Source organism: Eschrichtius robustus, chromosome 14 (genome assembly GCF_028021215.1).
Source record: "Eschrichtius robustus isolate mEscRob2 chromosome 14, mEscRob2.pri, whole genome shotgun sequence".
Classification (NCBI taxonomy): Eukaryota; Metazoa; Chordata; class Mammalia; order Artiodactyla; family Eschrichtiidae; genus Eschrichtius; species Eschrichtius robustus.
In genome coordinates this window covers 28,097,196-28,109,588 of record NC_090837.1, presented here as the reverse complement: position 1 = coordinate 28,109,588, position 12,393 = coordinate 28,097,196, and the positions used below count along the sequence as shown (strand labels likewise).

The 12,393-nt window shown below is 62.0% G+C and overlaps 2 protein-coding genes and 1 non-coding gene across 3 annotated transcripts; 1 reads left to right on the top strand and 2 right to left on the bottom strand.

The window, feature by feature from the left end:
• Nucleotides 1-1,645: 1,645 nt before the first annotated feature.
• RANBP1 (RAN binding protein 1) lies at nucleotides 1,646-7,743 on the bottom strand. Its single transcript, XM_068562727.1, has 6 exons — nucleotides 7,597-7,743; nucleotides 6,389-6,525; nucleotides 4,710-4,867; nucleotides 3,265-3,393; nucleotides 2,537-2,602; nucleotides 1,646-2,079 (listed from the first exon to the last, which is right to left on the bottom strand). Exons 1-6 carry the CDS (start codon nucleotides 7,609-7,611, stop codon nucleotides 1,943-1,945), a joined length of 642 nt encoding a protein of 213 aa, XP_068418828.1. The 5' UTR covers nucleotides 7,612-7,743; the 3' UTR covers nucleotides 1,646-1,942.
• LOC137777069 (small nucleolar RNA SNORA77) lies at nucleotides 2,369-2,494 on the bottom strand. The gene has a single exon (XR_011076400.1). It is a non-coding gene; the product is annotated as a small nucleolar RNA SNORA77 (small nucleolar RNA).
• A 294-nt stretch (nucleotides 7,744-8,037) lies between the features above and the next one.
• TRMT2A (tRNA methyltransferase 2 homolog A) lies at nucleotides 8,038-12,353 on the top strand. Its single transcript, XM_068562726.1, has 12 exons — nucleotides 8,038-8,278; nucleotides 8,395-8,960; nucleotides 9,155-9,263; nucleotides 9,512-9,693; nucleotides 9,872-9,986; nucleotides 10,073-10,188; nucleotides 10,265-10,376; nucleotides 10,821-10,943; nucleotides 11,122-11,197; nucleotides 11,468-11,584; nucleotides 11,719-11,815; nucleotides 11,904-12,353. Exons 1-12 carry the CDS (start codon nucleotides 8,255-8,257, stop codon nucleotides 12,133-12,135), a joined length of 1,869 nt encoding a protein of 622 aa, XP_068418827.1. The 5' UTR covers nucleotides 8,038-8,254; the 3' UTR covers nucleotides 12,136-12,353.
• Nucleotides 12,354-12,393: the final 40 nt, after the last annotated feature.

Sequence of the window (12,393 nt, the reverse complement as noted above, 5' to 3'; positions counted from 1 at the left end):
GCCTCGGGGCCTGAGGACACACTGTAGCCCCCCCGGGCCTGGCCCTGGCTCCTGCCCTTCTGTGGCCCAGCACACGGAGGTCCCCGGAGGGCCTCCAGGTCTGTGCGGGGTGAGAGCTGTGCAGTGAGCACCTGTCGCTGGGCGTGGGCAGGAAAGGCACGTGTCCCCCTTGAAGAGGTCCCTGCCGACTGCCTGGGCAGAGGGGTCCCGGGTGGGACGGACCCAGTGAGGCCATGGCCCAGGTGTCCTCTCCTGAGCACAGCAGAGTGCCTGAGCTGCAGGCCAGGGGACTGACCTGGAACAGCGTGGCCATTTCGTGCCCCACCCCCACCCCATCACACACCCCCTCACACATCCGGGACTCGGGGAGTCCACCTGGACATATACTGGCTGGGGGCTCAGAGAAGCCCCCAGTGTCCCTGCTCATCCTGGCTGTTACACCTTGCAGTGCAGCCTGGTCACAGCACAGCTGTGCCCCAGCCACCCTGAGGGGCCACCCCGCTCAGGGTTCCCCCCTTGGAGACACATCTCCTCACCCAAGAGGAGGGAAATCAGCCTGGCATTTTACAGCAAGTGGGATTCACCATGTACTACAGCCCAAAGCAGAGGCGTTCCACGTCCCTTCTGTGCTGGCAGGGGTGTCTGACCACCCTTCCCTGGAGAAGGACCAAGGCCCAGCACCAGCCTTTCCGGTCAATGCATCGTGACCTCCACCAGCATCACGACTGAAATGGGGAGGTGCAAAAGCTTCCACGTCCCTCCCTGGGCCTCCCTGGGCGGGAAGGACCACCACAGGTGCCTGGCGAGCAAGCGAGGCCTAGGGATGCCAGCATGTGACCAAGGCCAGTGAGGTCTTCAGTTTGGCTTCCTTTGGAGGCGCCTCCACCAGAGGGGCCAAGGAAGTGAGGTTTAAATGGGACACGGGACACAGGGAAGACAGGCCAGGGCTCGGCCATGATGGAAGCCTCTGATAGATGCTCCAGGGTCGGCTCCTGCCGTGCTCCTCCCCCTCCCCTGCGGGAGCTCCTCCGAGCCCGGGTGGTCTCCCGGGACACAGGCCATTACAGGCATGACCCTGTGCTTGGAAAACCTCTCTGTTGCTTAGGCCTACCTGCCTTACAGGACAAACTCCAAATGGCACTAACCCGCTTGCATCCCTGAAGTCATCCCTTACTGAAATCTCCCGCAGATGTCCCCGGCCTCCACCCAGACGGAGGGCCAGAAGTACACAGACAGGTCTTCTCCGAGGATGGCTGTGGGGCTGAGCTCCGCCTGCGCCAGGCACCAGGCCAGATGTGCACGCTGTGGATGGGTGGCTCCGCCAGGGCTGAGGGCCAACAAAAGATGCCCGGCCGAAGCCAGGGGACCCATTGGGTCTCTCTGTGCCGCAGCCAAAGGGACCTGGTGGGCTTCCTCTCTCCCCCAAAGGCCAGGAAAAAAACCTCCCTGCTCCTGGCCATGGGGCGAAGCAGGGCTGTTTAGGTCTCCAGGACAGCACTGGCTTCCCCAGGCCACCTGCCCCACCAGCACCAGCTCAGACGCACCGCGGCCCAAAGGCCACACAGCAGAGCGTGTGTGACGGCCAAAGGGGCAGGAACCCACTGTCCCAGGATGGGACCGACGCACACATGGTCCTGCCTCCGTGCAAGTTTCAAACGTGTTGTTTATTTGCTATTTTGATGACTATAAATAAGTGTTTCCACTATGGAAAAGAAAGTTAGCACAGTACATTCTCACGACTGGGTAATGGATTTTCTGAAGTCGTCTTCATTAGGGCAAAAACTTAGAAAAAAACAACCTGAATGTTGGAAGTCAGTTCTTTATATAAAGTCCCTTGTAAAAACAAAACAGAATAAAAACAAACCAAAAAGAAGGGTGCAGGGCAAAATTTAAAAAAAGAAAAAGGGAAAAGACAGGGAGAAAGAACACAACGGGAGCCGACTCATTGCTCCTCCTCAGCCACCTCCTTGGTCTCGTTCTCGGGCTCCTTGGTCTCATTCTCGGGCTCCTTGCCCTCCTTCACCGAAAGAGCTTCTAGCTTCTCAGCTACTTTCTCGGCACTATCATTTTTGCCAGATCCTGCCAAGACACAGGAACGCGGTAAGAAGGAATCACTGCTCTGCCCAGCCCCATGGCAGCGGACAGGCCACTTCCCTGTGTGCCTCTAGGTAAACACATGCTCACGCCTGGGACCCCGCTCAGGATGCTGGCGACCAGCATGGGGCCCTGAGCAAGCAGGTGACCACGAGGACCTCTCCAAGCCCCTGCAGCCCCCGGGAGACTCCAGGCGACGTCGTGACTTGGCTGCTAGGCCAGGCCAGAGGGCACGTGCACGGGGCCCCAACGGCTGGCTTGCCCCTCAGAAAGCACCTGTGTACCGGGGTGGCTGCGTTGCCCTTGACAGGTCAAAGTGGTCACAGCCCCCCGGAATGCTGCTGTGGCAGACGGAAAAAGCACCCGCCTGGGGCTGCAGCCAGGTGCAGAGTGAGTCTGCAGAGCCCCCCCGGGCGCCCGCCACCCCATGGGCATCTGGCACCTTTCTTTTCTCTCTCTTCAATCTCTTTCCTGCATTCTTCAAACTTTGTTTTGAATTTCTGTGCATCTGCAGAGATAAGAGAAGATACCCCCCTAAGGTCCCTGAGCAGCGAGGAGTACGTGTCCTGGTGGGTCTGAAACTCCAAGGTTCACAAGGCCCATCCCAGGGTGCCCCAACCCTCCACCTCCCTGCCTGATTTGGCACCCATCTGGGCAGGGCAGGGTAGCCTTGTTCCTGCCAGGTGCTCTGCTGTCTGCTCCTGCAGGCCCCATTCCCAGAGCAGAGGTGAGGTCCACTCAGCATTGGATGTTCAGCTACTGGGGTGCTGAGCCCCAGCACCCAACCAACCCCCCAGGGCCCACTGGGTGCTGCTTTTGACAACCCGAGCTGGAAAGATGTCCCAGTAGGGGAGAGGTCTGCCTGGGCACTGCCCTTGCTGGCACCCAGGCCATGGTGAGAGAACAGGTCGGCCCTGGGCAGACTGCCAGCACAGCCCCCTGTGAACTCAGCAAAGGAACCGCACTGTCATGGACTCAAGAGTCTGGGCAAGACCTCGAGGGCACTTAGGTCCCTTCCCCAAGGGCCCATCAGACAGCAGGGCAGGATCAGTCCCCACCACACGCTTCCCAGCTGCCGTCAACTCTCCCGGGAAAGCAACAGCACTGGCGTTTGCAACCAAACCGCTACACCGTTAAGAAGCAGCGGCAGGCTGGCCCAGGCCTGCTTACTCTCGGCGTTAAGGAAGCGGATGGCCAGCAGCTCCTGCTTGGGGCACTCGTCGGCGAAGTCTGCGTGGGTATTCCAGACCCAGGCACGGTCACTGCCTGCGTTCGGCTTCAGCTCCATCATCGGCGTGACTGGAGAGAGAAGCCCCATGAGGATGGTGCAGCTGTCAAGCTGGCCCACCCACCCTGACCCCTGAAGGCCCGAATTGGGGCAAAACAGGCCTGGTTTGGGGTTTGCCAACCAGGCTTAGACAAAGTCCTGTGGGATCCCGATTTTACCCAAACCTCTGAAAACACCCTATGTTCACGTAAAACCAGGACCGCTCTGAATCGGGGAACAGGGTGGCCCATTCCCTGACCACGAGGACACCTCAGCGAGGGTTTCCAATCCCAACTCAGTCAAGGCCTCCAATGCCACCATGGCTGCTCACGCTCAGCCCCATGGCCCTGCCCCTGTCTGAGCAGCCCCCAGACCCAGGGCAGACATGGGCCACAAGGCCTGGTGGGCCCAGCCCTTCCAGTGGCTGTGTCCATGCTTGGCCACTCCATCCGGGACCTGGCCCACAGAAAGTGGGGAGCGGCAGAGGAGCAGAAGCCAGGAAGTGGAGTGATCACCCAGGAAGGCTCATGGTCAGACCAGGCCAACCACTCTCAGCCTTGCACTGCCCAGGGACACCACGGGGAACGAGGCCACCGGAAGTGGACACCGAAGGCCTCGTGACCTGCTCGTATGTCACAGAAGGTTGAGCCACGGCCGGGAATAAGCACAGCTGTCCATCTCCTCAGACCTCGCACAGACTCAAGGGGGACGAGCTCCCCAAGAAACAGGAGCACCCCAGAGCCACGTTCACCCCACGCCCCTGGCAGAAGCCTCCTGAGATACAGGACATGCCCAGCCCCAGGAATACGTCACATTCTGAACCGAGAGCGGTCATCCCAGCCCACAGACACCCAGTGAGCCCACATTCCTACAGGGCACCAGGCCTGGGACCCACCTGCAGCTCACAGCAAACAACCCAGTGACCGGCCTGGCTCTGGGAAAAGCAGGGGGTCAGGGAAAACCCCCGGGGAAACACCTCAAATTGGGTTGGAAGACGAGGACCAGGCCAGAGCCGATGGCCTGGGCAGGGTGGGAGGACCATGGGGCAGGGACATGGAGTCTGGCCCGTGAAGGCCCGGGGGACTGTGGTGCCAGGAGGCCCCTCCCTGCTCATCTGGCCACATCACCCTCCAGGCTGCTCCCTCTGGTTCCTGCCAGGGTCACCTGTGTGCCCAGAGGAGGGGCCCTGCCCCGCCGGACACGTTTGCTTCCAGACACACACTTGCGACTCCAGAGCAGCCCAGTGACCAAGGGACTGACATGGGGGGAATCTTACTGTCACCCCTTTGCCAGCCAAGCTGCGGGTGGCCTTCCCTGGACGCCCCACACTGGGCCCGGGGCCACCTACTGTAGTGGTTGGCGCAGATCTTGAGGGTCTTGTCCCTGCGCATGAGGAGGCGGATGGTCCCCTTCTCCTTGTGCTTCAGCAGCTTGACGTCCCCAGTGCCCCGCTCCTTCCACTCCGGGAGGTCGTTCTCTGAAGCGAACCGGAACAGCTTGGCCCGCCTTTGAGGAAAGCCGTTGAGCGAGGGGTTAGGCAAGCACAGGAGGGGACGAACGAGCCTGCGCCCGCGGCGTCACAAGACACCCTTGCCTTTCTTTTTACTCCCAGTACCACAAGTCAAGACGTCAACAAAAGAGTGAGACGGCTCAACAAACTCCAGATTTTTACTTCACAATAAAAAAAGGAAAAGAATTTCTACAGTTGCAACATGTTCCAACAGGAAGACCTGACCTCTCAGAGAGCCCACCGCGTCCTGGGCAAGGCTGCAATCATGGGGCAGGGGGCTCCCTGGCGTCCCCGGCACCACAAGGGCAGCACGGAAGTAGGCAGGGGCCGAGGAGCCTTCCCTCTGCTGGGAAGACGGGGCTGCAGGCCTCTGCTCAGGCCGCCAGGCTCTGGCCCAACAGCCCGCCTTCCTGCCCAGAGCAGCCCTGCCCTTTGCTTCCCCACAGGACCCCAGCTCAGCCGGTCCCTTTCCTGTGGAAGACTGCTCTCCGAACTCAACTCTGTCAAGGGAGATGCATCCTCAGGAAGAAGCCCCAGGCCCATCATGAAGGCCCCACCCACTGGCCTCACTTCCCTCAGGACGCCAGGAGGTGCAGCAGCATTTCTACGCAGATCAGAGACCCAGAAAACCAGTGTCTTTATGGAGCCGCCCAGCACCCTCTGAGACCCAAGGGGTGCAAACAGCTCTCCTTCCCCAGGCCCTTGGGAGTGGTGGGGAGGGGCTGGTCTCTCCAGCCTCCCTGCTTTAGACAGAGGAGTCGCAGTGCTGGTGATCCCCTCTGCTTCCCTCCCCTGACCCACAGCAAAGCACTCAAACCATAACCTGGCATCTTGGACAGAATTTGAAGGGGTGGAGAGTTTGCTTCCCCCTGATTTCCACTAACTTGCAGCTACATTAGCGTCTCCTGCGATCCTGCGTGTCCGCCGGTGCCGTCACTTTGTCGCACACATCTGGATGCACGGCTTCTGTGACCACTGCTTCAAAGTGACATGGCCACCGTAGCTTCTTGTTGAAAGCACCAAGAATCACGTATGATTTTTAAAGAGTAACTTTAATGACTATAGCACCGCCCACTCTCATTTGTAATTCCAGGCATTGTTTTGTACACTAAAAGTATTGAATCTGAAATTCATAAACTTTAAAGTACCCCCACGTTTAAGGAAAAAAGATAATAGTAAAGACCCAATGCTCAACCAGCGGCAGGGGGCTGAGACAGTCTTAGAGGCAAGGCTGGCAAGGACAGGGGTCTCGGGGAGATGTCCCTTGTGGACACAGCAGTGGTAACATGACACCTGGGAGTGCCCATGCCCTCCCCAGGACTGGCCTCAGGGCAGCAGGGACACCCAGGACCTAGGAATGAGTGGATTCTAACAACAGCCTTGATTTCCACGTGGGAGTAGCCATCACAAAACCCTCAGTGTGGTTAAAGGTCAAGCCAAGACCTTGACACCCGTAAGAACCAGTTACTATCTTATACTAAAAATGCCTACTTCTGAAAAAACACCAACTTACTTACATTTTAAAAAGCTCCTCTTCATCTTCTTCCAGCGTTTTAATTTCTTGCTCAGGAAGAGAAACTATTGGTTCAAACTGGGGGTCATGGTTGGACTCGTCGGCATTCTCGGTGGAGGTGTCGTGGTCCTCATGGGTGTCCTATGGAGGAGAGTGGAGATATGACCCTACTGGCCACGCCAGAGCTCACCAGTGGTCAGAGCCATCATCCCCACTAGTGAAGGGCCTCACCACAAAGCAAGGGATTAAAAAAGCCTTTCAACTCAAAACTTTTCTCCGGGATCTGCAGGGAGACACCGGACTCTGACACCCTCCCCCAGATGCAACAACCACACCTGCACAGACTGACTGGGCTCCTTAAACCCAGAAACTCCCAGTGCCGGGGAGAAACTGCCCCAGGCTCCTCATCTGTAAGATGCAGATGCTGGTACTGCCACGCACAGACTAAGGACACGATGATGGAGGAAAGAGGGCCTAGAAACAAACACTACCCTTAAAACAAAGCAACCCTTTGAGTTTTTACTGGTTGAGAAAAATCTGTGCTCTTGCTTAAAAGGAAAAAAGTTGTGATGGGTCTGCTAGCGTTTATACAGAATTCACAGTTCTGCCGGCAGTTATACCTAGGTTGGGAAAATTACGTTTTATAATTCAAAAGAATTCACACAAGAGCTACAGAATTCTAATCCAGTGCAAAAAACTGTAGAGCACAAAGGATCATGTTTTAGGTTGTCTCACGGAGCACGTGGCTTGGCAATCCACAGCCCAGGAGTATAAGACGCCCAGACTTAGCTCCCGGGCTCTGCCCAGAAAGGCAGGCCTTCGCCGGCTCCTCGGCCGGATCGCACCGGGCCGCACGGCCACCCCCGGGCCCCCGCCGCCACAGGCCGCCCGCCGGGCCGCGCGGGAGCGGAGGCCGGTGGCGGCTCGGGGACCAGCACTGGATGAATGGGGCTTTGCGCGGGCCGCGGACGGGCGGGGGCCGTCTCGGTGCGGGGCCCGCGGGGATCGAGCGGGAGGCCTGGGCCCGACCGCGGCCCGGCGACCAGGAGCGAGCGCGAGGCCCGGCCGCCCCAAGGTCACGCGGCCCCGCGCCCGAGCCCGCTGGCCGACGGGGGTTGGCGGCGACGCGGGCCTCCCACGTGGCCGCCGGTAGCGGCCCCGGCCCGTCCGGCCCCCGCCCCGGCCCGCCCGGCCCGGCCCGGCCCGGCCCACCTTGGCGGCCGCCATGGGCGCGGCGGCGGCGGCGGCTCGGCTGGCTCGGTCGTCGCGGGCTCCGCGGCCTCTCGGCGGCTGGTCGCAGCTCCTTCCTCCGCGTCTGGCGCCGGCACCTCCCGCCCGCCCTCTCTTCCCTCCGCCCCGCGACCCGAACCCCGACCCCTGACCCCGGCGGCGGGAAACGCGCCGCGATTCAAAACCAGCGCAGCTTTATTGGCTCAGGCGGCGGACACTCTCATTGTCCAGCCCGCCCCACGCTTCCCGCCAAAACGCCCGCGGCGCATGCCCGGCCCGCCCGGGGGCCGGGGAGCGCGCACTCCCGGCGGCCCTCGCGCGCACTTCCGTCCGCGGCCGCGCGCGCCCCTAGAGCTCGCGGACAGTGCTGGGGGTCCGAGCGGCGCGTGGCGATGACGTCGACGGAAGTGGGGATGATAGAGACGCGCCGCCTCAGCTGCGCGCGCCGGCGGACGAGAGAGTGGTAGGCGAGGAGGGCGGCGGGCTGCGCAGCCCGTGCCCGAGACCCGGACCTGAGCGCGGAGGGTACGAGTCCCGCCCCCGCCCGGGCCGGAGCAGGGCCGGCCTCGCCGAGTCGCAGCCGCTCTCCGCGCGCCCCCCGTGTGCCAGGCCCCGGGCGAGGCGGCGGACGGAGCGGACGATGGGTGACGAGCTCGACGGCGAAGTACGGTGAAGGGAGACCCTGGCGGAGCCGGGGGCGGGTGGTGAGATGGGACGGAGAGGGAGAGGCTCGGGGCGCGCGGGCCCCAGCCAGCCCGCCTGTCTGCTGTCTCCACGCAGGGCCGGGCGCGCGTGGGGGGCCCCGACCAGGACGGCCGCAGCGCTCCGGGCAGCCCCGCGGCCCCGGGCCCCCAGCAAGGGGAGGAGCAGGCCACGGGGGCCGGGGCCGCGGGACCGGGTGCTCAGCCGGGGCCCTACAGCTACATCCGGGCTGGCCTATTCACTTCGGAGATCTTCAAGCTGGAGCTTCAGAACGTGCCGCGCCACGCCAGCTTTAGCGACGTCCGGCGCTTCCTGGGCCGCTTCGGGCTGCAGCCCCACAAGACGAAGCTCTTCGGGCAGCCTCCCTGCGCCTTCGTGACCTTTCGCAGCGCCGCCGAGCGCGACAAAGCCCTATGTGTGCTGCACGGCGCCCTGTGGAAGGGCCGGCCGCTCAGCGTGCGCCTGGCCAGGCCCAAGGCTGACCCTTTGGCCAGGAAGAGGCAACGGGAGGATCAGGGGGAGCCGCCTGCCACCCCCGCCACGTGCATCGCTGATGTGGTGACCCCTCTTTGGACCATGCCCTACGCGGAGCAGCTTGAACGGAAGCGGCTGGAGTGTGAGCAGGTGCTGCAGAAGCTCGCCAAGTGAGTGTGGGTGCAGGCACTTCTAGGCAGAGCGCCCATCGGTGGCTCCCTGTGCGCTCAGCCTGCTCAGATACCCCTTTGGGGAACTAGGCAGTAAAAACCCTGTGTTACCGGTGGGGACAGTGAGGTTCCAAGAAGGGGCCCAGGCGCTTGGGCAATTGGAGCCTGACCTCTGCCCCTCCTTTGCCCCGCAGGGAAATTGGGAGCACCAACCGCGCTCTGCTCCCTTGGCTGCTCTTACAGAGGCACAAACACAACAAGGCCTGCTGCCCGCTGGAGGGGGTCCGGCCGTCACCTCAGCAGGTCAGGGTCTCTGCTCTCACAGAAACTCCTCTTGCCTGGCTCTCCCATCTCTCTTTTTTCTGCGTATCTGCTTATGGTTATCATCAAGTGTTTGTTAGTTGTCAGCCTTCTGCCCTGGGCTGCCAGGGCCTGCGGGGGAACCAGGGCCTCGCTCACCAGCGTCTTTTGCTGTACACCCTCCATGCACGAGTGCTGGACCGCCGGGGTAAGGGTGGGTGTCTTTCTGTTTCCTTCTCCCCTTCTTGCAGACTGAGTATCGGAACAAATGTGAGTTTCTGGTTGGTGTCGGGGTGGATGGGGAAGACAACACGGTTGGCTGCCGGCTTGGCAAGTACAAGGGTGGGACGTGTGCTGTGGCAGCTCCTTTCGACACCGTGCATATTCCTGGGGCCACCAAGCAGGTGGTGAAGGCTTTCCAGGAGTTCATCCGGTGAGGACACGTGGCTGGGCTGGTGGCTCCGGGACATCCCGAGGCAGTCTGGGAGCAGAAGACCTGGGTCCTATTTGGGGGGTCTGGTGGGTGTGGCTGGAGGAGAGAGCAGGGACGCTGCTCACCCAGTCTTGGTTGGCAGATGTCAGGGACTTAGGGCCATCTGTGGCTCCCACAGGTCCACTCCCTACTCGGCGTATGACCCAGAGACATACTCGGGTCACTGGAAGCAGCTGACCGTGCGCACCAGCCGCCGTGGCCAAGCCATGGCCATTGCCTACTTCCACCCGCAGGTCTCAAGTGGGTGGCTTGCTGGGGAGGGGTGTCTGGGCCAAAGCAGACTTCGACGCAGCCTTACGGGCCTTTTCTACTGCTTCAGAACCTGAGCCCTGAGGAGCTGGAGGGGCTGAAGGCTTCTTTGGCACAGCACTTCATGGAGGGGCCGGGCAAGACCAGCGGGGTGACTTGCCTCTACTTCGTGGAGGAGGGACAGCGGTTAGTAGCTCAGGTGAGGCTGGGCGGGTTTCTCCGAGGACTGGTGACACCGATAGACCCACCTTCCCGCCTACAGAAAGACCCCCAGCCAAGAGGGCCTGCCTCTGGAGCATGTGGCCGGGGACCAGTGCATCCACGAGGACCTGCTGGGGCTGACCTTCCGGATTTCCCCTCACGCCTTCTTCCAGGTGACCAGATCCCTGGGCTCTGGGCTGGTGCAGCAGAGAGGGGAGAGCATCCAGGCAGTGAGCTGCCAGGGCTGTGAGGTCGGCCACCTGGAAGAAGGGCTCCTAGTCGTGGCCACTTGCTAGACCCTGGTGACCACCCTGTGGGAGGGTGGCTTGTGGGCACGACACCAGGCTCTGGCGCTGGTGGGGTCTGGTATCTGCTGCTGCAGGGGTCCCATGGGTCCAGCTCTCGAGGAGGTGGGAGGGGGGCGGCATTGAGTTGCTTTCTCGGGCCGGGAGACTGGGTGTGGACGGAGGGACCCTGGGGCTCTCAGGCAGTTAGAGGTGGGGAAGGGAGTGGCGGGGGGTTGGGGGGTGGCGACCAAGAGCACAAGTGCCTGGGGATGCAGACACGGGGGCTGGAGGGCAGCAGGGAGGCTGCTCTGATGCGTAACCCACGCCCAGGTGAACACTCCCGCGGCTGAGGTGCTCTACACGCTCATCCAGGACTGGGCCCAGCTGGACGCGGGGAGCACGGTGCTGGACGTGTGCTGCGGCACTGGCACCATCGGCCTGGCTCTGGCCCGGGTGAGCCCTCCTACCCCGGTCAAGAGCATGCTCTCCCCCACCCCACTCTTGTGTCATCACCCATTCTGTCATGACCCCCCAAGAGAACCTCAGACTGTTCCAGATCCTCTTCCGCTGCCCCCCCAGAAGGTCCAGGGGTGGGGAGGGGCGCCATCAGTCTGACCTGTTTTTGCTCCAGAAGGTAAAGAGAGTCGTGGGGATCGAGCTGTGCCAGGAGGCTGTGGAGGACGCCCGGGTGAATGCCCTGGACAACGGTGAGAGCCAGCGGGCCTCGCAGTGGGTGGCAGGTCCTGTGTGTCCCTCCACACGGCACCTGGGACCCACCCAGTGGCTCCTAGGGCTCATGGGGTGAGGGCAGAAAGGGCCCCTACTGTGTGGACCTATTGTGCACCCACGATGCCTGGGGCTGCCCCGCAGGGAAGGGTTTTCCTGAGGTGTCTTCTGGGGGCTTCTGGACACGGCTGGGCAGGTCTCTGGGGGGTGTCCCGGGCCTCATGGCAGGGCTGCTGCTGTGCCACCTCCAGAGTTGAGCAACGTCGAGTTCCATTGCGGGAGGGCCGAGGACCTGGTGCCTGCACTGGTGAGCAGACTGGCGTCCCAGCAGCTCACGGCTGTCCTGGACCCACCCCGCGCTGGTCTACGTGAGTGGTCTCCACCGAGGCGTGGTGCGGGGAGGCAGAGGGTGGCCAACTAGGCTGCCTGGCCTCGGGCCCCTGTCCGCTCCTTGAGGGGGAGCCACTGGGGACTCTCCCTTGAGGGGTCTGTGCCTCCCCAGATTCCAAAGTGATCCTGGCTGTCCGCAGAGCTGAGAACCTCAAGCGACTCCTATATGTCTCCTGCAACCCCCGGGCAGCCATGGGCAACTTTGTGGAGTGAGTGTGGGGCCTGGGTGGACGGGGCCTCACCCCAGGAGACCCTGCTGTACCCACGCAGTTGACCATGGCGCTCCCTCCCATACAGCCTCTGCAGGGCCCCGTCGAACCGGGTGAAGGGCAGTCCCTTTCGGCCAGTCAAGGCTGTGGCCGTGGACCTGTTCCCACAGACCCCACACTGTGAGATGCTCATCCTGTTTGAGAGAGTGGAGCACCCCAATGGCATGGGGGCCCTGGAGCCCCAGGATCCTCCAGTCCAGCCCCCACCAGGGCCCCCAGGTGACACCCCACCAGAAACCAGGGCCTCCCCCGCTTCTTAGTCCTCTGGGGCAGCGGAAACCAGCCCTTCCAGAACAGCACCCAGACTGCATCACGGGCGGAATCCAGGGGCTCCCCAAGTCCTTGCCCTGCCTGGCATACTCAGGCAATAGCCACAGAGGGTACAAGACCCCTGTCCCCGTGGGCTCCTGTGGTCTGCTCCCCCCTCACCCCCAGAATGGGCCGCAAGGGCTGGAATAAACAAGTGCTGAATTACCAATGTTTGTGATGAGAACTCGGAGCCTGGCACACAGGGACTC